The sequence below is a fragment of the Filicampus tigris genome, chromosome 6 (genome assembly GCF_054856515.1).
Source record: "Filicampus tigris isolate MCC_2025a chromosome 6, RoL_Ftig_1.0, whole genome shotgun sequence".
In the NCBI taxonomy this organism is placed as follows: Eukaryota; Metazoa; Chordata; class Actinopteri; order Syngnathiformes; family Syngnathidae; genus Filicampus; species Filicampus tigris.
Window position 1 is genome coordinate 14,044,087 of NC_141222.1, and position 24,733 is coordinate 14,068,819.

General features: G+C 40.5%; 1 protein-coding gene across 1 annotated transcript in view; it reads right to left on the reverse strand.

Moving 5' to 3' along the window:
• prkcaa (protein kinase C, alpha, a) overlaps window positions 1–24,733 on the reverse strand; it is a 124,538-nt gene that overhangs the window by 26,559 nt on the left and 73,246 nt on the right. The window contains exons 6-13 of the mRNA XM_086033249.1: window positions 16,522–16,678; window positions 16,302–16,436; window positions 16,128–16,221; window positions 12,427–12,564; window positions 12,158–12,331; window positions 11,119–11,210; window positions 10,523–10,585; window positions 10,164–10,302 (exon numbers count right to left, since the gene is read on the reverse strand). Coding sequence (XP_085889375.1) covers window positions 10,164–10,302; window positions 10,523–10,585; window positions 11,119–11,210; window positions 12,158–12,331; window positions 12,427–12,564; window positions 16,128–16,221; window positions 16,302–16,436; window positions 16,522–16,678 — 992 coding nt within the window. The remainder of the gene's footprint in view (window positions 1–10,163; window positions 10,303–10,522; window positions 10,586–11,118; window positions 11,211–12,157; window positions 12,332–12,426; window positions 12,565–16,127; window positions 16,222–16,301; window positions 16,437–16,521; window positions 16,679–24,733) is intronic.

A 24,733-nucleotide genomic window follows, 5' to 3' on the forward strand; every position in this document is an offset into this window, starting at 1 on the left:
TCATTAAATAAGGGTGGACCTAAAAATAACCCACCAGTTGATTTCATTACTTCTTTGTTGCAGCAAGATTGAAATTGGAAAGAGGCCACATGCTAGTAAGACAAAACAACATTATGTAGATTGACTACATTGCAGTAGAGCCGTGATCGTCCAGCTCCAACGCTTATCCAAAAAGATCATCTACTGTCTTTCCGAGATGGTTTACCTTCCGAATGGGACTTTGGTGATCTGAACTGGTCTGTACTGCTTGGTGGAAACGTCAGTGCATTTTAGTGCTTTTGTAAATCTGCAATCAAAGACCCTTACAGTATAACTTTAGACTTGGAAATCGACACAAATACTGAATGCTCATTCATGGATCAAAGTGTTGGCCTGGAGAGAACATTCTTCAACTTAATTCTGGATTTTCTCTTTGATGAACAACGAAAAGGATAAAGAAAGGAGGTAAGATCCCGTTGTCTTTCCTCTATGTTTTTAATTAGCTAGCAAGCCAAAGACCGCACGCCGAGGGAAATCCTGATGATGAAATTTCTGAGCATGGCTGTTTAATCCTGTTTCCTGGGTCCGGCTACAAACCAAGTCAACACTGCCTGTTGTCACACAAGACTGTGCCACTGTTACAATATGGGAATGAATACACAGCAAACTGCTCTTACTACTAAAGGTATTTTACAGTTACAGCCCAACCAATACCATTAAGGATACTGGAATGCTGAAACAGCGCATATGGTAGTGCTACATGCCACATGATTAATAAGGAGAGAAAGGTTACTTAATCCTGTGGTGATCTGCTGTGAACTGACAGTATGACAGCGGGAACCAAGCCAAAGCTAGACAGTGTGTCATTGAGGACCCACTGAAATATTTTACAGGCGTTGAACTCTGTCTCTGTGAATTGACCTCTACGGTCTACTGCGAAAACGGTGCACATTAAGGACTTTAAGCTTTAGGACGCATCAGGTCAGGAGAGACAAAACAGTGAGAACACTGTGTATGACGTTGCCGTTTTTGGATTAAAAAAAAAAAAAAAAAAGACATCTTGCTCATGGGAGTGCAGTTGGAGAGGAGAAATGGAACCACAACAGGTAACGATCACCATTATAATACCTCTATGAAATGTACAGGCAGTGTTAAAGGAGACATAGTATGGATCCCCCACCACAATTTTAACCCCAGGTATCTTATTATTGGGTTTATAACATGCATTTGTCAAAATACCCTAATAATTATAGCACTTTTTACCCTACTTTTTGTCTGATGAGCCTATAGGAGCACACAAGCAGTCATTCCACCCCGCATACTGCTGGGCCAAAAGCGAGCATGGACCCCTTTACCAGGACAAATAGGGGCGGAGCTAGGGGTGACTGCACTTGAGCCATAGATATAAAAAAGTGAACTGCTACGTGATCTCCTCGCAGACGATGAACCAAACGCGAAATTACACCTGTCAATATTTCGTGAAAACAATACCAACAGAAATTGTTTATATTACTTCTAATATTTTCAATAAATATGTTTTTTTATTTCACTATGCTAATAAACCAAACATATTTATTTAATCTTAGGATGGATTTCAGGCTCCCGTGAAAGCGTGAAGTAGCTGTGACTTGCTGCCCGTTGCCACCCAGCACTTGTCTGCAACACCACCAGCGGACATTTCAAAAAATTCCATCATGGTGACCTTTATGCAATGCCGATGTTTTTGGTTTTGCATTGAGCTGGAGGAGGGTGATGAATAAGTCAAGGAAGTGTTCTCTCTGTCAGCCAGGTGGTGAGAAGAAGAAATAGCAATGGGAAGAGACATGTGTGACCCAGGCCTGACATTCAATGCTTTTATCCTGTTTCACTTTTTTTATTTTTTTTACTTTATTGTATGAAAGCCTCTGGCCAGCTCTGCTGATTCGCTGTAGCATATAAGTGTGTTCGTGTGTGCGTGTGCGTGTATATACCAGCAAGTCTCTTTGTATAATTATCTTTTATGTTCATGTATAATTATTGCTTCACAAATCTTTGGAGAATATTCTATACATCTATATGAATTTCTGTCTGGGGTTATTTATGTACCTGTTCTTGTCTCTGTGCGTATGTTGGAGTGCGTGTGCATATGTTAGTGTGTGTGCGTGTGTGTGTGGGTCTGTGTGTGTGGGTGTATTGCTGTAGACATTGCTCTCCCATTAGGCCTAATACTACATGACAGTTTTGGATCAGACTGCTAGCTATTCAAGGCTACTCTCTTTACAACAACACTCACAGACACACAAGCGCACACACGGGCAGACAAAGCAGCCCAGACCCCCCCCTGCGCTCCATATGAAAACTATTTAGAATTCACTGCATTGTGGTGAATGCCTTGCTGATGTGAAGGTTCCCTTTGAGGATGCTGTGTGCTGTGGAGCAAATGCAGCATGCATCTGGCATGCTTCTGCGCTAGAACACAGGTGTCAAACTCAAGGCCTGGGGGCCAGGTCCAGCCCGCGACATCATTTTATGTGGCCGGCGAAGACAAATCATGTGTGTTGACATGTTGTTTTTTTTTTAATTGCCTTCACTGTTAACACAACATATTAAATATGTCAAGCATTTGTTACCAATTCTTAATTTAAAATACATAAAAAAATTGTTGAACAAACTATTTACTGGCTTTTGATTTCAAAACTAGTTATCCATCAATTATTTGTGTATAAGGTGATCATACATTCACACGGGCTAACAGTCGTAACTCAGAGTGAAATCGGAACTACGATGTGGCCCGCAACAAAAATGAGTTTGACACCCCTGCTCTAGAATCTCCGACATATCTCCATTCTTGATGTTTCTCATTTTCCTAACAGATGATATAATGAGCAGACATAGAGGTGCGCATTCCGTCATAACTGACGGAATCTGTCACTGAGGGACGCCCGTTTTGCTGATGAATGGCGAATGACGGGAATAGTTTGCAAATAAGTGAATGTGAGGCTTTGTAAAGCTCTTTGGTCAGTCACCGTATGATGTAGATACCAGGGATGTCACCATCACGGCAATGTCGTGATGTTGCGATATTAAAATTGCCACGATATATCATCGTCGTCACGTCACAATATTAATAGCAGAAAATCTGTTTAAAAGCCCAAGTTGGTTTCCATTTGTGCAGTTCCAGCACCGTCTGGTGGTTAGTTTATTAGTGCAGTTTAAATTGATGCCACCTATGTTTAAGATTCACGCTAATTTGCTAATAGGAACCCATGACTCGCCAAGCCTATTTATTTGTGAATGCTGTTATTCTATACAAAAACAGAACATTGTAATGTTTTTTTCTTTTAATATGGGCTCTTTTTTTTTTTACCATATCGTGAGGTTTTTATATATCGCCAACCTCCCCACAATATGGTGATGATTATCATATTGTGAAGTTCATATCATGATATTATCATATCGTGATATTTGGATATTGTGACATCCCAAGTAGATACACTGATATAATGTATAAGTGCACCCCATTTACCAATTTAATCAAACTGGGCAGTGACTAGTACAATTTGGTTCGGCTTGAAATAATAACAGACTGACAAAGACAAACGAACTGGCAAATGACGAATGAATTTAATTTACTGACATGCCCACCTCTGGTTTTACATGCACATCTCTCTCAAGGAAAAGTATCGTGAAACTTCACAGTGATTTATTTGGTAAAACATCAACTTTTTAAAAGATCAAATGCCTTGTACGTCAACAACTTTCTGAGGTGAAAACTTTGAATCTCAATAATTAGGTACACCGACATATTATAATGCCATCCACTGCAAGTACCTATCAAAATGTTCTTAGTGTAGTTAGCAACATACAAGCACCAAGCTGTTTCTAATACATTGGTTACCCTAATTAGCGGCGTAAAAATGTGTCTGTCAGATTTTTGGATATAGTTCCCTTCTTTTCATCCAAGTTATGTACCACTCATCCTAATTAGCGTCACAGGTGAGCTGGAGCCGATCCCCGCTGACTGTGGGCGAGAGGTGGGGTACTCCTTTGACTGGTCATCAGCCAATCACAGGCTACACATAGAAAAACAAGCATTCACTCCTACAGTATGGACAATTTAAAGTCTCCAGCAGACCTAAAATGCATGTTTCGGGAATATAGGAGGAAGCCGGTGTACTCCTTACAAGGTTTTAAAACCCGGACCTCAGAACTGTGAGGCTAACCCCTTCCCATTGTGCTGCAACCTAATTAGATTAAGCATGTGTACCAAAGGACATAGCTGGCAAATAGATTAAAAATAGAACAAAGAAAACGGCTACATTTGTACTTCATCATTTTGACAGCACACAGTGCTTTTTTAATTTTATGTGTTTTTTTTATCCCCGAGATGAAGCTGTGTGCTTGGGTCAACAAGGCCACAGAGGGAAATGAGCCGCATCAGACATCTCAATGGTCTCAAATGCTTTTGTGAAATGTCACTGAGTCATCATTAGACTGCTCTTTCTCCTTCCTTTCTGCCTTCATTGTCCGGGTGCTTCTTCTACTCTTTTACTCACAGTTAATAGCTTTTACATCTCCTTGATTCGACGACAGGATCCGCTCTTTCTATCGCTTTCTCTTTGTATCAAAGTCACTGAGGTGTAAATGTACATTAGTGCGATCATTCCTCCCAGACAGGAGCTAGCAATAACAGGCTACTTATATAGGTCAGGCTAAACAGAGCGATAACTCCGTGTGTGCGTGCGTGTTCACGTGTACACTGACAAGCAAGGGAAACACTTCAACTTTCCAGCTGGCACAAAAAAGTATGAGAATATTTCTCAGCCTTTAAACTCACATGTAAACAAACTGATTTTTAGATTAGAATGGCAAAAAGTAAAGCCAGACCACCACCAAGGTCTATATAAATCTTATATCATCTTCAAAATGTGCTTTTTGTTTCAGTCACGCGGTATTCATTTATATAGCAAGCAAATGTTTGCACCCAAAAAATAGCAAGCTAAAACTTTATTCAGAGCTGAACCAAATTTATGCGGAAATCAGTAGTGTGCACGGAATAAAACAAGCATCTAAAAGAATGATGAGGGAAACATAAGATCCCTGGTGGAGGTAATTGATGAATGATTCACTCTTTTTGTGTTTTGTGTTTCAAGTAGCCAGGAACAACTTCCAATTAGAGTTTTTAACCTTGGGCTTCGGTATTGGGTTAAGATTAAAGCACGCTTTTCTAGTGTAGTTCTGTTCTTCCGTCATTAAAATTGTCAAATTGTTGTTGACTTGATTACTGTTGCCCTGTGATGGGCTGGTGACCAATCCAGGGTGTAATAAAAAAGTCCGCTGGGATGGGCTCCCACTCACCTGCGACCCTAAATAAGCACTATGGAAAACTGTGCTGGGCAGCCGGTAAAAAGATATGTGCACTGCTTTCCCATGTCGTGCACCCATTTTGGTTTTACGGTCATTATCACTTTATTTCACCGATATTCTTTTGTGTTGGCATCACGACAAAAACAATATGAAAAAGCTAAATCCATTTGAAGAGTTACTCCATTCGGTGCTCACAGTGCCGAAGTCTCTTGTTGAGTGTTGACATGTGCCGTTAACGTGCGACGTTCCCAAATTGTGCAATCTTAAAGACGGAAATCAACCCAAACATATTTTTTTCAAGAATATGTTCTATGCAAGCCCACTAGTTGAACTGGGAACATATTCTTAAAAAAATATATGTTTAGCTTAACGTCCCTTTAAGGACGTTTGAAATATGGAGGTTGCCCTGTAAACAAAAAGCAGTGCAGTATCTGTGCTTCAATTTAACCTTTGTCATCATGGTTTAGACTTTCAGAGCTGAACCTAAAGCTGTGTAAGGAGTTGAAAATCTCTGCGGGGCGCAGTGATGCATCAATCAGAATGGAAAAAAAATCCATTGAACAGCAGTTATTTTGTAGAGGTATTGACTTTACTGTCGAGATGCAGTGCAGTTTATGCTCAACATGATCTGATGACGTCAATGAAAAGAAACATCCACACACACCCACGTGCACACACGAACAAACACGCAAGCACACACTCTCACACACACATGCGCACACAATATCACACACAGTAATATTTGATTTTAAATCAGCATGTGGCTGATCAGAGTCCAGTTGGCAGCCAATATTTACTAAAGTAGTGAGTCACATTTGGGTTGGAGCCCAGTACCACAGGTTCTTTCAGTAAACAAATGTACTGTATGTAATAATAACACCAGGGAACAATTTGAAGGAAAACAAATGGCTGAGTTAGACTTTTAGGCAGATTAAAACTAAAATTAGCATCCTGATTCCAAAACTGCAGTCCGTTTTTTCTCCACAGTTTACCTTCCAGAAAAGCACATTTCCACTGATAAGCTGTAGTAAGACTGTAGAAAGACGAGCTGATTACAATTGGACTCATTTACAGCTTCGTGGCTACCTCTTTGTACAGTCACAAAAAAAAGTGTGGTGAGGGGTGTGTGCAGCTCCCAGTAGGTCATTATCAATGTTGCCTCTAATTTTCCATGCGTCTGAGTTAAGCATTGCTTGCAGAACGGTGAGTAACAAGACATACACAGGGCGGCAAAATGAGTCATCACACCTGTCCAAAACCTGAGATCAAGCTAACGCCTTTGCTAATCAAATTGTTCTCAACCGCTATTGTGCTATGTCTGCTTTTGGGGTCTGAATTTTTTTTTTTTTTTTTTTTTGACAGCATGTGAAAAATTTTATGGCTTGGTGATTAATGTTGCCACCACTGAGAATGCAATCGAATCGCTACAGATGGTTGTGTGTGGTTGTGAGGGTTGTGGGATAGCCAGTTTTCTAGGGTTTGCTATTATCTAGCTTTAGCTTCTGAAAAGGGGCACTTACTGGATTAGTCCATGAAATTATTGGCAGAGCGAGGGGTGTGTTTGCAGGAGGTTACAGTACAATAGGAGGACGTCCCCCCAACTCTACCAGCTAACCACCACCCGGACATGCCGCTCAGTGAAACCGGCCACCGCCATCAAGATACATCAATTGTTTGGCCACCAGTTCAGGGTGAACCCCTCCTCTTGACCAAAGTCAACTGCAGGTTCCAGCTCACCCGCATCCCTTAAAAGGATAAGTGGTGTACTGTAGAAAATGAATAGATGGATATGAGTTTAGTTTTGCTTTAGACCCCTGTTAAAAGAAAAAAATCCTTTGAAATATACTTTGACGTCTCCTATAGAAACTAATGGCGAAAACGGTTTGTCGTATGTGACCACAAAGTTCAACTCTGTCGAGTAGAGTGAAAATATGTTGTGACACACTTGAGGTCATTCATCTCTTAAAATTATTAATACGTTGGGAAGTATGTAACACTTCCAACAATGTGTGTACTACGGAGTGTGTGTGGTAATGTACGTGTCCACTCCCTCACGGCATGGTGGAGGCAGCAGCCGCTCTCATCCCTGCTGTGCCTTCAGTGGCTGGAGCATTAGTGTCAGTCCGACTGTGAGCAGTCACAGCATGGTATCCCTTGCTCCATGTAGACAACATCTCATTCTGACAGGGAAGAAAATCTATAACACAACTCCCTAGTGGACAGGAGGTAGCTAACTGGTAATGGCCTCAAAGTTAGATAAACTTAGCGTATGTATGTGAAATAATTGCAGCAGTCTTCTTTGGCCTCTTTATTAGATGAATAAAAATAGGTGAGCTCCTTAATCAATTGGTCGGCCATTGAACAGCCAAGACCCTTGGTTCCCCATACAGTCACAAGAATGACCGAATGTGTGGAATTGATTGTTGACAAATCACATCACATTTATTGTACATTTTTCCCCACATGCCAGGTGTCTGACATGCTTTCATCAAAATAACCCAAAGATTATGAATTGATTGATCAATTCATTCACTCTAACTCTTATCTCGCTGAAATGTTTAGGGCGGCTGTGTCATGCAAGTTAGCGACTGCACAAGCTGAAGCATTCAGCATACCAATGGCTTCCATGCTGTCAACTTTGTGGGAACAGTTTGGAGCTTACGCTTCCAACAAGACGGTGCACTAGTGCCCAAAGCCCACAAAGATGGATGACAGAGTCTGTTATGTACTGTATGAACATGACTGGCTTGCACAGAGTCCTGACCTCAACCCGACAGAACACCTTTGGGGTGAATAAGCGCAGGGACTGAGAGCCAGGCCTTCTTGTCCAACATAAATATTCAACCTCACAAATGCGCTTCTGGATGAATGGTCAAAAATTCCCATAATCATACTGCAAAACATTGTGGACAACCTTCCCTGAAGAACTGCGATAGTGTCAAACTGACGTCATATTGAACCCAATGGATTAAGAATGGAATATCAAAGTTCATACTTGATTCAAAGCAGGCGAGCGAATATTTTTGGCAATATAAGGTATGTGCTGCGTATCAGAAGCCAACGCTGTTATTTTAAGATAATGTGTGGATTCCACGAAATTCATTGCAGCTCTGCTTACCTTTTGGCTTTAACATAACCACAGAGCACCCTTGGCGGATGAGTGTGTTTCTGTATAAGAATGACTTTTTATAATAATGAGATCAGTGCCTGCATTTATATTTTTATATAAGCATAATGTATACATGTCAATGAATGTACATTGTATATATATATAGATATATGCCTGTTTATTCACTATAAGCGTTTACATTACATGCCGTATTCTTGACTTATTTGACTGCATTTCATGCCATCCATTCTTCATATTGACAATGCATTTGCACCATTACGGTCAAACAAATATGTTTGCGTAATTGATAATGACTCACTGTAATGTTGCTTTGAGTGTGTGTGCACGTGTATGTGCATGCATGCGTGTGCATGCGTGTGTCTACTCTTCTCTAGTCCGCTCCCAGCTAGTCGAACGCCCCGTCAAATAAAACAAATTCTGAACAAAATATTTCACACTCGACTTATTTTTGAGAGAAGTGTTAGAAATGTATCACAACCTGTCTTTCTTTAAAATGTCGGTATAGGGTTGGACGCCCGTCAGCGAGGTGCTTGGCCATGTTGGAAGTGTTCCCACCTCGAGTCACGGTCGTTTTATAACAGACCGGCTTTGCCATGTCGGTTGGCTTGCCATGGCTGTCGGCCATGTATGCAAAAAAAAAAATTCCATATCACACTTCTGGCGTCATTCTTTTCAACGAGGAGCGGAGAAGTCGTGGGCACTTCTCTGCTTGAAGCTTCCTCACACATGCAGGAGGCCCGCCATTTAAGGCGTTAATCACATGCCGGTAGACAGGCACGATTGTTTGCGCGTATGTATACTTGCCTTTAAGACAGAGTTGGTGAGCTCCGTGTTTTTTTGTGTTTTTGTTTTTTCAAGATACCGGTGTTAAAAAAAAAGTTATCGAGCCGTTTTTGACGCCGAAAAATCGGGGTACGGTACTGGTATCCCGTGCAGCACTACTACAGGTAAGCGTGGTCAAAGATATAATAGTCGCTTTAAAATAATATAGGCAAAATGGGGTTCACTGCTTGGCTACAAGTAGTAGATGTGCTCAGGGCCGCCTTGACCTACTCATAGGCCCCAGGGCTAACCATCAAATATAGGCCCCCCCTTCCCCGATTTCCTGTACATGGGGGCTGGTTGAAAATTGTCATAGTATATGGTACGGGTGTGTGATTGATATGCGGATGCCATGATGGGTTTTTTTTTTTTTTCATTCTTTTAATTCTGATAGGCCCCCGACCTCCATAGGCCCCTGGGCTCAAGCCCGTTGGTAAGTGCGGCTCTGGATGTGCTGTCGATTCAGTCTCAACTGGCCTGTCACTTAAGGTCATAAACAAGTTATGTGTCACTGGATTGTTTGCTGATGATGGTTGCGCGTGGACCAAAGCAGCATTTTGGGAAGACAAGCAGATACCCAACACTGCGTTCACAGCAGACGCACTGGCTGTCTGCCTGACTGCAGTGCTTACATCATTAGAAAGCACATGCTGTAAGTGTGTGCGTGTGTGTGTGTGTGTGTGTGTGGGTGTGTGCACATGTGTCCGTGTGTCTGTATGCACACGAGTCCTGAGGCGGTGGCCTTAATCTGGTCCGTGAGGGTGACACAAAAGTGACCTCTTGCATCAAGCCATGCACACACACATGCACACACCCACGCCCACACACGCACCCCCCCCCCCCACTACACACACACACACACACATCTTCCAAGTTCAAACCTTACCTCAGGGGCGATGTAGTCTGGAGTACCACAGAAGGTGCGAGTAGTCACTCCATCTGACATGTTCTCTTTACACATGCCAAAGTCAGCAATCTTAATGTGTCCCTCACTATCCAGCATCACGTTGTCCAACTTAAGATCTCTGATGAAACAGACCAATGATATATCTTAATAACACTTTTAAATAAAAAAAAAACTCTGAGGGGCGTTCACCTTCATTTTTGAATGAGCTTCAGAAAATGGATTATAATGTCCGTTCTGGCTTAGTGACTTAATTCAAACCTGCTCTTCCAAATATGCATTTCACTCTAGAGTTAATAACCTGAAAAGTGGCCTGCACTATAATTTGCCGAAATGCTTACCTATAAATGATTCCTTTACAGTGAAGGAAGAAGAGACCGACAGCGATCTCTGCTGCATAAAACCTGCAATTACAACAACACATTAAAAAAAAATAATAATCAATTCATTTTCCAGAGTGCTTGTCCTCATTACAGCCATACACACATTCACATCATTAACATTCCCACACCTATGAACAATTTAGGGTCAATAAACCTAATGTGTATGTTTCTGGAATGTGGGAGGAAGCTGGAGTACCTGGAGAAAAGCAACGCAAGAAAGGGGAGAACATGCAACTCCACATAGGAGGGCCTGAGCCGAGACTCAAAACCAGGACGTCTCAATTGTTAGGCAGACGTGCTAACCACCAAAATCCAATTGACAAAACAGTCAACATTCAACATTTCTTGCAAACTAACCTCACTCAACATATTACTGATGTTTGTACTTGACATACTGTATGGTGGCCATTAAAGTGAGTGCTTTCAACTCAACATACAACGTTGAGCATGGCCACTAGTGTAAATCTCTTGGCTTCGCTCCTGTAAAAGTGTCCAAGGCTGAATACTACAGCAATCAATGCAAAGGTATTAGTAGAAAATGAGGTTTTTCTTACACTGCCTGCGGTTCCTTGAACTTGCCCACTTGCTGAATGTGATACATGAGGTCTCCTCCATTCACGTACTCCATGACAAAGTAAAGACGATCCTGTGCACACCAGATTTAAAAAAAAATGTGCACTTCAAAAAAATCAGAACGTCCCTTTTCTAAATTTTGAAAAATCACTTTTGTTAACATGTGTTCAACTTGTGTTAAAAAGACGCACCGGGTGAGGTTCACAATTTGGTGCTGAAAATTAGGATTGTTTGGCGTTGTCAAATTGATGCACCCCGAGTGCCATTCTAGTATGGAAATTAAATATATTGTGCATACGGTGTACAACTAAAAGATAATGAAAGGGGGGGACTCCAGGGCAGTGAGTGTTTGTTTTGCATTTTGTTGGAATAAAGAACGTCTGCTAACATCCTAGCTGCATCTCTGCTTATTATCTGAGTCTGCCTGTTATTGTTCCAGCCCTGTGTCGGTTTAGCCTCACACCTTTTGATTCTCATGTGCCTTACAGCTTCAGCCATCAGCCACAACATGTTGTTAAGAAAACTTGTATTGCTTATTGTGCTGGGACGCACACTACAAATTCTGCCTAACAGCAGGTGAGCATGCAAATGAATGTGAGCAATTCAGTTGCAGGTTGATAATGAATCACGTCGACAGTTTGTTATTGTTGTACGCTGCATTAATTCATTGCACATGTGCTTGGTGGCCAAGTGTCTTTTTATTTGTCTTTCTTAGACCTGTTCATGTTCATACCTTCAGTGCAAGTCTGTGTTTGGCCTCTAAGGTTTGAGCGTCCATGCATGTGTGTATCGTGTGTTTACATTTTTAATAGTGCACAGCATGTGTCGATTTGCGCTCTCGGGTTACGTCGTCTGTTCTTTTTCCTAAGGACTCAAATGTGCGATGACGTGTGCTGCACACAAACTCTGCTCGTTTAATGCCCTCCCTACTGTGTTGTCACTGTACTTGTCATGCGTGTCCTTGTTTAGCTCAGAGCAACCTACTTTGAAGTGACCTTGACCTCAGAGCATTGTACCCACCACAGTGTGGAAGCACGAGTGTAGCTGCGTGAGGAAAGGTGGTTTCTCCTGCTGGGCAAGGACTCTCTTCTCCACCATGGTACATTCAACGTCGTCATCCTGAATCACCACGTCCTTTTTCAGGATCTTTATTGCATACAGCTCTTCTGTGGCCTTCATCTCTGCTAGCATGACCTTCAGTTGCATTGAAAAAAAAAAAAAAAAAACGTCTAAGGTGACTTTTAACATGTGTTGTGCCACAAGGAAGGGAAAAAAACATTCCAGTTTACCTTGCCAAAGCTGCCTTTCCCAAGTACAGCCAAGAAGCTGAAGTCACTGAGTTTGACCTGGTCCATGCTGTTGAATGGCATGGATGCTCTGCCATCTGTCTCTGTGGTGGCCTTCTTGGCTGGGCCCAGCTTGGCTTTCTGCGCTCACATAACAGGACGAGGTGCGTCAACATGCACTCCAAGGAGCTCGCAAAAGCACTCACTGGCCACAACGTTAGAATCACGTCCAAATCCAAATGCTCCCCTTCCAAGATACTGTAATAATCTGCTTTGACTGACACTTAATTGCACTATATCTCTTCATGGCCCTGCTGAGTTCCTGAGTGGGAACCCAAGCCACACTTTGGGGTTTCTGGAATGCAGCATGTGACACATCATATTTCAAAGAAATTGTAAGAGGAGGTCATTGATGGGTGGACTTTTTTCACACACTTACTCAAACTCTCAGTACATGTAAATTACACAATCTTCTCCAATGATCCATTCCTGCCCTTAAAAAGTTGTGAATCATTTATAGGTAAGGCAATAATGACTCCTTAAAAATGCAATCAAACATTTCAACATTGTTGCCAGATTAGACTGTTTTCCTTTTCGGGAGACCTCATCAAAATTGGTCTGAAGGACAAACAAAGACTTGAATAAAACTTTACACTCAAGTGGTTGCATATTTCAAATAGAAAGGCAAAATCTACTATTACGTGCATTCATGCCTGCTTCAGACAAGCCTTTTATGTCAACACTAACTGCAGAACATGACAAATTCCCTATGGAGCTCATTCATGCCAAATCCATGCTTAATCGCTATCAACAATTGAAAAGTGTTTCACAGTGCAAAAAGTGTTGGGATTGTAACAACTGTGGGATTGACTCTTGATTAATCATGGCGTGCACTACTCGACTGTAGCCAGCAAAAGCGCTGTTGATTCATTCTCAAATAGTTTGTGGTCTAAACAAGGAAAACATAACATGGACTACGAGAAGTTGCGCAGGAATCAGTTATGGCACAAGCCCACCCGGCAGTTTTTTTCTTCTCAAATACAACACTGGCATGGAAGCAGGAGTTCAGAACATTCTATGAGTGATTCTTCTACGAAATGATCATCAATCTTTGCTCTAGTCACCTGAGAAAAGGTGGAAAAATGCCCATTCCTAACTACTATGGATAAAACCACAACTACATTCCATGTCACTTGTTGACACTCAGACAGGGCAAACACAGATCCAAACTTCATGCTCAACCTGATGTAGGAGCTCGAATCAGAATTCAGAGAAACCTGAGTTTCACCAACAAGACAATAGCCATCACAAATGCATGAAAAGCCAAGCAAACGCATCATTTTCACACCCTTTTACCCCAAAAACGTAACCTTAACCGGTGTGAATAATCAATACTGCGCTACCGCAAACAAGTCGGCAAATGACAAACTGAACAGGACAGGTATGCTTGTGTCGCATTCTGTCTCAGCTCATTGACAGACTTTAAGTATTCCAATGACAGGGTTCATCCCTCCAGGTCGAGAAACGTTCATTTCAAACGAGCTGGTGACAAAGTATGAGCAGCCTTAGTTTGGTTAATTGCATAAACTAGAGTCTAGCTAATGTGCAAAGCGCAGCAGATTGCACCAAACCACAGCACACCTTGAAGCTTTAGCCAAAGACAAGAAGCCTGTCCGAGCTGAGCCGAGCGAGCAGCCTTACTTTCTTCCTGTTAGAGTCTTCCAAAAGTGCTTGGTCCTGGAACCATAAGGAGAAGCAACCAAAGGGCCTGACTAACTTTGAACAACTCAAACACACTTTCACGCTGGGATACTTTCATGCTCAGACAGTTGAGGGACAAGGAAGAGTCTGGCACACACACAGACAATATGTCATAATAATTCACAAGATCCATTCGTATATTTATTTAGATACCATTCGTTGTAGTATGCAGGGGTGAAAACCTGCACTGTGCCATGGTGAGAGCTGTTCCTAATCATTTGGTAACAAATCCGCATAAGGGGTGTGATTAATGGACTTGAGTAATATGGAGGCTGGGGAACCTCTGCTTCCCCGACCCCCCCCCCAAAAAAAACATCAACTGTATACGTACTATATGTGGATTTGTGGATTTAAAAAAATATATATATATATATATATTTCGTCGCTGTCCTGTGAAAAACATTTATCTCCAATTTTGGAAACTTTTTTAATTTTCACATCAATGAAATGTCTGTCACGCGGAAACACCATTCATGTAAAAATAAGAAAACAAAAAAATGGAGATAAGTGTTTTTCACATGACAGCGACAATATATAAATATGGTTTATGTTCTTCAGCTGTCTAAAACCATGAGTTCCACCACACATTAGTGCATCACTCATGATAGATAAGCAGGTGTGCCATGGGAATTGATCTAATTTCACTTAATTGGGGCAAAATGTGTTATTTGTATACTATAAATAAAATATCTACAGCTGGGCTAGGCTCCAGAACGCCCGGGAACCGAGTGAGGATAAGCAGGTCGGAGAACGAACCAATGAATGCAATAAAATATCTTTGTTGATCTATGCCTGCAATGTGTAGTAACAGACACAACAAATAAATTGTCTTGTAAAACCCACATCATTATTATTCGATATAGGCATTTCCGTTTGGAGGTGTTTCATTACATTTTTCTCATGTAAAATATGATGTGGCTCAGATAGCTCAATAATTTTGAAAGTGTTGGCCTATATTCTGTATTTTGTTGTCTGCTGACATCTAGTGGTCATAAGAAGAGCCTGGCGTTCTGGTAAAACAGACAAGGAAGGCCTTTAGCTTTCCTTTTCACCGTAATTTCCTCAGCTTTCAGTGGCATGAATGCACGGAAACTTTTTATAGAGTTATAGAGTTCTTATAAAGTTCTTTCTAAAGATAAAACCTCCCTCCAAACAACAGGACAGGTAATCAAGACGACAGAGAACAACAATTTCACTCAACAGACCTGGTTATTAGGATAAAAAACACACATTTCTACTCTAAATACTGTAGAAAAATGAGAAGTAAATAAAATCCTATTTGGGCTGAAATTAACTGCCAAGCAGGCAATGATTTGCGTCAAGCTGCTATGCATCTGATGTACGAACATCTAACAACACATAATTCTGTTTATTACTGCACAAGTGGCGACAAAAGAGTTGTTTGGAAGCGACTTAAGTCAATTTTGATGTAACATCACTGCAGCAAGTAATAATAGAATGTTTGATGCAAATTCTACTGGGCATACCTATTTTTACTTATAACACACTATGATTTCAACACTGGGATTTCTTGGCAAAGAAAGGAATGAAAATGTTACATTTAGCCTAAGACTCACACAACTAAAAAGTATTCCTTTGAATTTGCAAGTAGTTAAATAGATTTACTTTCACCAAAAACGGTTTTAAAACTTCTTTCAAACAGAATTATTTTGGTTCATAGGGCAAACTATCATTATTATTATTTTTGAAGTTATCAAGCAACAGCCGAAATAATTTGGATAAACAATGTAATGTTGTAATATTGTTGCTAGTTTCACATATTACCTTTTACCACACTTCATGTGATTCACTTTGTCCCTGAGAGGCGGGATATTCCCTAACATGTACATTTGTAAGTTCCGGCTGCCAGAGGGCATGATCAATTGTTGTGAGGGTTAGCGTGAAGTAAAATGTCCAGCAAACAAGCAGAGCACAATCCTCACCTCAAATTTCAGTCTTAGTTCTTCATTCCCATCATCCTCCTCAGAGATGGGAACATTGTAATACTCCCCCTCCTCCTGGCAAAGCAACTTATACCTGGCAACCCAAGAGACATGATTGTGCAATCCGCAAAGTTTCAAAGATGGGCAGGTGAACGTAAAGAAATTGCTCTTTACCAGCCACACGCCGGAGCCTTCATAAGCTCCGACACGCCAAATGAGAGGGCGCCCATGAAGTCATTCCTGGTTGTCCGATCCCAGTCCCACACCTCCACGGATAGCCTGCGGTCCTTGTCTGTGGGTTTCAGTTTGCTGGAACATGCAGACAATTATATAATGGTCCAGCGAAATACAAAATATTCCAAACAACCAAATCACGTGAGAGGCGTTTACTTACAAGGTAAAGGTCTCACCCCATTTGGGGTTCAGGTTGGAGCGGATGGTTTTGGTCTTCTGCTTGGTCTCATTTTTGGGGTCAGGGATGAGCTTGAGTTTGACGTATGGATCAGACAGGCCATTGGGGTCCATGGGTATCAGATTCCTTCCTTCACCAACTGAAAGGAATAAGAACAAATGGGAATATACTTGGTAAGTGGAGACCACTGAGGGAGTACTTGCACAGGATTTAGGGCTAGATACACCAGCCTGTCTGTTTTTTGTTTGCAGACAATAAACACAATTTAAATGAAAAAAAAAAAAACTTTTTTTTTTGTCTTGAGATTTCATCGTGAGACAGAAATGTATTCTCTGTGTAGAATTTGGATCAAATGATTGTTTTCATGTTATCCAAAACACAAATAAGACCTTCATATTAGAATCACATTATTTTACTGAATAACTTTAGTATCCTAAACAATTAGAGGATGCCCTTTTGGGTAGATACATTGTGGTCGATTCTAAACTTCAAATAACCCCAAATTTGAAAATCTAATGACAACCATGAACTGCTTTTGCTGTTTTGCTTTCTTAATAGCAGCTGTGATTGTTCAAAGGAGAACACTTGTGCATTTAATCAGCACTGAAGTCTCAATGAATATTCAACTTCATTTCAGCTGTATAAATCCTTTTGGTCAGGTAAAAAAACAGAAGCAAAACAGATAGAGCAGGTGAACATCAGTGGAACACACTGCAGGTGTTCCGGATCAAACACGCTTTGGATGGAGCTTTAGATGGAGCAAAAGCAGGAAATGGCTCTTTTATCCTCCCGTAGTGAAATGGAGAGTAAGCAAAGAGGACACACTGGGGAAATAAGCACACCCTTTAACCAGACCTAATCTATACCAGACACATAAATAGTCAGAGGTACACGAAGATGCATTTACAAAACATTCTGGTTTTATTGACACACATTGTGCTTGAATAAAACTAAAGCTGAACTCACCCCGGGTGAAATCACTGCATGCAAATCAATCATCTGACAATGCGAGAAGAGACTAAGAGAGCTTTTACTTAGTCAGTAATGTGATAAATAATGGTAATGCAACAACAGTAAATTAGGCTGAGTGCAAGTGTGGAGTAAAAAGGTGAAAAGTGAAGTGGCTTCTACAATGGTACAGCGGCTAAATGTCATCTACAAAATCAATTGAAATAATTACATAAAGTGAACAGTCAACATCAGAGACACAGGATTACCATGTCTGCATCGCAATTCCTGAGGTTCAGCGTTTGAATCTTTCTTCCTGTGTAAAGTTTGGTATTCTCTCTTGGTGCTTTGGCATCCTCCCATGTTACAACAACATGCATGTAAGATTCATTGACGACTCTAAAACCGGCCAAAGGTGTGAATGTGAATGTAAATAGTTGTATGTGTACATATCCACTGCGACTGGCTGGCAACCAGTCATTCATCTGGGCAGTTTCAGATTTCATAAGAATTAACTGAGGACTTTTGATCACGTAAAACAATTTTATCATATGTAGACATAAAGAATATATGGTTTTAGTCATAAGCACACAAGCATCCGAAAACACCACATTTTCACCTATGAATCCACTTTCAACCGTACTTTAATCAAGTTGTTTCACTTCCAAACCTCAATGAAGAAACAACATCAAACTCTGATGAGATATCATTTAATTATCAAAATAACAGTCAAATCAAACATTGTCCAAAATGGTGCTATAAATCAAATGTATTATCATTATTACTGTTGTAAACTGTACTTCCAAACTGAACCGGCAGAGGGCGAAAAACAACATTCTCATGTAGTTTAGCAGGCCCATGTGGAAGCATGAAACCTTACAAAATGCAGTCCTCATTTTTATACAAATTGGAATCCAGTTTAAGTGAAACAAACGTGTAGAATTGTTAGATATCAATCAAACCTTAACTTGTATACTCGAGGATATTAAGTTCTTCAAGTGGAGAAGTAAATGTACGAACACATCTACACGTTGCACAAGCGCGCAAACACATACACACATACACGTGTACACTATTGATGTCAAGAAAGCAGAGGTCCTGTATGTTCATTGTCCAGTGGTTACCTTCCGTGCACTCATGACAGTGATAACAGCCAACTCGACTTCTTGACTTTCACACCTTTGCCTGATATGGAATCACACACCACACACACACCACACACACGTACATTGGGCTTTGTCTTCAACTGACACTAGTTAATCCCATCCTCAAAGCAATGAGATCAGCCATGTTTGCACTCTGTCTCCTTGGCAAACAAGGTGAGGAAAGTTTTTAGTTTTGCCCGTCACCCTTACATAAATCTACCCATGTACTCTGTTGAAAACACTCTGTAAAAAATTAAATAAAATAGCATGACCATAGAAACATATAACGTGGCATTGAGTTATTTTTCCTTGGCTTTGATGCACGTTTTTGCAACAATCTTTCCCCCAAAAAGAAGTTAGCCTCAATCTTTGAAGAGAAGACTGTAAGAGGACGTTTTGTTAAGCAGACACAAAGAGTAAAAGCTTTACCAGTAGTTAAATTCTTTTTTAATCAAAAATCATATTCCCATTACGACTTTGTCATATTAACTGGTGGGCTGCATGGCATGGTAGTGATTAGCATGTCTGCGTATCAGCTCAAAGTTTCTGGGTTCGGATCTTGGCCTTCTGTAGTTTGAAGGTTCTCTTTTCTCATTTCAGCATATAAAAATGGTACTCAAAACATAACCTGGACAGTTAGTAACGGTTTCAAAATGACAACATCAAAGGGTTATTCTTTTTGCCATTATTTCCTATGGAAAATTGTGGGCCTGTGTCCCTGAATGGATTGTGTTCAAACGCAGGCGTACTACAGCATTTCAAGATACAATATCTTATTTTACACAGATACAGTTGTTTTTCTATTGAAAGGTTCATAGCTGAAGACTCGTTGGCAGGGCTAAAACATGAAGCCTCTTTAGCTGCGGCATCCCAACATAGTAAAGCAAGATTTCGAAGTTGATTTCCTCTTGGTAAATACCCGTTGGCATGCGTGCACGGTGCCAATGAGTCAGCTATTCTACGAAGAAGGGAATTGTACCGAGAAGGCTTCAAAATGGAAGAAGCTCGGGGCCTAAATCATTGCATGCATGCTGCTGTCAGGCTGCGTGCAAAGCCCAGAAAATTTTTTAGAACCAAGCCCATCTCTACCTTCCAGCAAGCCTTCTTTCCTAGCAGAGACACTAATAGGAGGAAAACGTGATTTTTTTTTTTTTTTTCTTCCTTTGTTTTTTTTTTCCCATCTGGCTGATCGGTTAGCAGGATGAGAAGCCACATGTGGAGGCCTAATGCATTTTGACGATATATACAGTATGTAAGTGTATGTGCAGTGGAAAATAGCTATGATAAAGAATTAAGGGCTTGTACTTGGGAAACAAAACATTACTGATGGAGAGCGAATCATACACAAGGATGGAACCTTCATATGATACAATCTCAGCATGACACTGTGTAGCTCTAGTAAAGTAATATCACTGTATTGGTTAAGCCAATAGCACTCTGGAAATCAGGGCTCGTTCCCTGTCGAGGTTGACTATTTAGCAAGTGCTATTTACAAAGGCCAAATCTGATGAAATTGGGACATTGTATAAACGTGAAGAAAAACAAAATGTTTGCACATTTGCAAATCATTCTCAGCTTGTATTCCATTGAATACACTACAAAGAAAAGATACACAGTATAATGTTTAAACTGAGGGAGACTATTTTTATTTTTACAATTTTTCTACATATATTCACTCATTTTGAATTTAATGCCTGCAACACATTCTCAAAAAGCTGGGACAGGGGCAAAAAAAGACTGGGAAAGTGAAGTAACGCTCAAAAAAACACCTGTGGAATGTTCCGTTTGAAACATTAACTGGAAACAGGTGTTTGTCATAAGCGGGTATAAAAGGAACATAAGGCGCACTTGTTCACAAGCGAGGATGGGTCGAGGTTTATAACTTTGTCTTTAAACTGTTCGACTATTTGCTCACATTGTTGTTCACACTGTTCCTCAACGTGCAATTGCAACGAAATGAGGGATTTCATCATGTACGGTCCATAACATCACCAAAAGATTCAGAGAATCTACAGAAATCCCTGCACTTAAGCGGCATGGCCGAAAACCTTGACCTTCGATCCCTCAAAACGGCACTGCATCAACAACCGGCATCATTTTGTAAACGATATTGCCACGTGGGCTCAGAAACACTTCATAAAACCATTGTCAGTTAACATGCTTATTTCAGCAAGACAATGACAACAGCGTTGCTTTGTAATAAAAGAGTATAAGTACTAGACTGGCCTGCCATTAGTCCAGACCTTTCTCCTTTTGAAAATGTGTGGCACATTATGAAGCACAAAATTCAACAACAGAGCACCCAACTGTTTCACAACTGAATTTGTACATCAAGCAACAATGGAAAAAAAAATCCACCTACAAACCTTCACCAGTTAGTGTTGTCAGTTTCTAATTGTTAATTGAGGTGTATTAAAAGGAAACACAGATGTAACACAGTGGTAAGCATGCTCATATCGCAGCTTTTTTGGAACGTGTGGAACAAAATCAAAATAAGTGAATATTTGCACACAAATAAAATAGGTTTATCAAGTTGAACATTATCTTTTCTTTTTAATGTATTCAATTGACTAGAGGTTAAGAAGGATGTGCAAATCATTGTATTCTGATTTTTATTAACATTTTACACAACGTCGCAATTTCACTGAAATTGGCGTTTGTAACTATAATTATTTGAACCTCTGTGGCTATATAAACATTTGTATGCCTATAGCCAAGCGAATGTGCTGATCTGAAACTGGATGCTGACTTGGTTTGCCATGTATGTTCACCATTCAGCAATGAAAGCAAACACCTGATACTGCTTACCACCAACATCCCAAAATAGCTGGAAAAAGTGTGAAAAAGAAAACAATAAAAAAGAAAGGGGAGGGATGGGGGGAGGGAATGAAAATGTACAAGCAGATACAATTTTGATCCAAACACCAAGATATACTGTACCTTTCTTTGAGACTTTTTCCTTCAGTACTAACAAGTTATAATATGGAATTGAGTCAGTGTTTGGTGTGATAATCAACACCACCAAAAATGTATGAATGTTTTAATTAACACCCAAACATAAATGTATCAGAATTTATTACACACACGCACACAAACGCACACACGCATTTACTTTAGCGGACTGGTAGAAGTACGCCACAGCCGCAATTAGCGTGTTGTCAAACGTATATCGCAACAACCTAAATATTTATGACCGCTTACAACCTGTTTAAGCAATGTGACCCATGCCTTTTTTTTTTTTTTTTTTTTAAACATAACTGGAACAATCCAATCAGTGTTACAAGCATGACAAGCTGGCTTTCAGTGATTTCCATAGCAAAATGCGGACAATCCATAACAGCTGGCAGTTCTGATTTTATGGACGACAACACAATGAGACAAAATGAACTAAGGTACTCCAAATAAGACTACACTACATCAAATAAACAATATTCACCACTAATCATATCGAGTAACTATTTCCAGTATATCATCCTGTGAGTCTCTATGTGATATTTTCTACTTTTGGCCTGTTGCAAGTGTGCACACAGACACAAACGCGGTAAGCAAAAGTTCAGGATAGATTGCAGCTTTGAGAGTAAAGGAAAAACAAACCTCAAGAAAAAAAAGGTTAAAGACAAAATGGGATCTCTCTGATCCACCCACATCTACAGTAAATCCGCCCTAAACACTAACACCTCTGACCTGAGTTTCACACCTACACAGCGCCATCATATGAAGCACACTGCAGCAGAAACTGCACACATCAGATGGGGTGAACAATTAACAGACACACATGGGGCAGCGGGTCAATAGTTGGGATGAAAACTGGGAAATGAGAGAAACTGTCACAAAGTAAGGAATCAGGCCTCTTCCATAAGTCAATTAAATTTAGGCTATGTATCAGACATCTGCCAATGTGACTTCAGTGTAAATAGAGCAGATCTATCAAAAAAAACAGCTAATTTATTGGTCACACATGCACGAGTAGCTGACAAATTTAGTTGCATTGTCTAAAATTTTAAATCAAATTTCAAATCAAATTTACAGTATTTTTTCCACTTGGACCTGCAATGTAAATCCAGTGTAAAGAACAATAAACCGTGTGTTAAAATGATGTTATGAATATTATTGCAGGATATGATGGAAAACCTATCTTTCCATCTTTAAAACTCATCTTCTTATTCTTTGGCTTTTGACTCAGCATGACAATCAGGATTGTTTAGTGTTTTATTGTGTTTATTGGTTTTACTTTTATTTGATTTATGTCAGATTTCTCGTTTATGTACAGCACTTTGTATGCAGCTATGGTTGTTTTTAAAGTGCTGTGTGTAAAAAGTTGAGTTGAGTTCATGAAATGAGTAGGGAATTCTCTTTTGTCAATATTACATGGTTTTTCCACATTCGTCTAGGCCCTGTGGCCAAACAACATTTTTTACTGCAACTTGGAAGTCAGCTGGGATAGGTTCCAGCTCACCCGTGCCCCTCATGAGGACACTCGCTGTAGAAAATGGGTGGATTGGGATTTGTGGAAAGATAAAAATAAATAGTACAATGAGGGCGGCGTGGTGGCCGATTGGTTAGCACATTGTCCTCACAATGTTACAAAGGTCAAGTGTTCGAGTCCGGGCTCCGGCCTTCCTGTGTGGAGTTTGCTTGTTCTCTCCGTGCCTTTGTGGGTTTTCTCCGGGTACTCCGGTTTCCTCCCACATTCCAAAAAACATGCTTGGTAGGTTAATGGAACACTCTAAATTGTTCCTAGGTGTGACTGTGAGTGTGAATGGTTGTTGGTTTTTGTGTGCCCTGCGATTGGCAGTATAGGGAGTACCCAGCCTATCGCCCGAAGACATCTGGGATAGGCTCGAGCACACCTGCGTGAGGACAAGCGGTTCAGTAATAGATGGATAGTACAATGAGCAGTAGGAAAAAGTCATTACATGTTGGCGTGATTTGGGATCCAGGATTTTTTTTTCCCACTGTTGTGAGTCAACATTTTCCTAAATTTCTGAAAAAAAAACTGTGCACATACAGAAAAGCAGGTTGTCCACAAAAGTGTGCAATTGAGTGTGAGTTTTCACTTCTCTACACTACAGACAGGTGGCAGAGTTGTGTAACAGGCACAAACAGTGAACTACAAGGGAGTAAATTACATGCACAAAGATGCTCTTGAGTTATACAGTGAATACTAGCACACAGACAGGGAACAAAAGATTTGCTAAGTCCAGGATGAGGGTGGCGTGCTCAGCACTGCCCAACACAACGGACCTGTGTTCCTGACTGATGGCAAAGCGGAGGACGGCACTAAAGCACCACAGTTGTCCTACATCACACAAACAAAAGCGCTTGTGTCTCCTTCGGCACCTCCCTGCCAGCTCTGTTGCTCCACAACAACCTAATTTCAGCATCTTTGTATTGAAACTGTGACAGTGACAAATTAGCTCATTTTGCAAGAGTTATTGCTTTAAGGCATCTTATTTGCCGGCCTCTAATGCGTGTTTGAAAGAATGCCAGCCATAATGCTTTCTGGACACCAGTTTAGCGTGTGTGTACAAAAGGCACACATTGCATAAAACATTTAAAAAAAAAAAAAACATTATCATTATTTAAATAGTTTGAATTTTTAATAGACAGTTTCTAGTCAGCTTTGCCCCCATACTTCAGATTTTGGCCTTTTTTAGTACTACAAAATAATTGGTGGGGAACCAACCAACTCTCTGATTCTCTTACGCTACTTTTAATTATATTCTCTAACAGCAGCCATGACCTAAATAGCACTTACAAAACAAATAATACCGTATAAGATTGACTATGAATTTAACAATAAAATTCTGACTCACGCATTTGCCTGCCCGCTTGTTGCTAGGAAGATTTTGAGGTTTGATTTAAAAAAAAAAACTATTGGCAAATGTCGCCCCATAGCTCTGTACTGACTAAAAATTAATTTAAAAAAAAAGAAGAAGAAGAAGACCAGCATCAGGGCATGATGGTGGTGGAGCGGTTAGCACATTGGTTTCAGTGGTTAGCACGTCTGCCTGACAGTCAGAAAATCTGTCAAAACATTTTTGTATGCACTTTTGCACTTCCTCCCACATCCAAAAAACATTCATGTTTGGCCAAGTGAA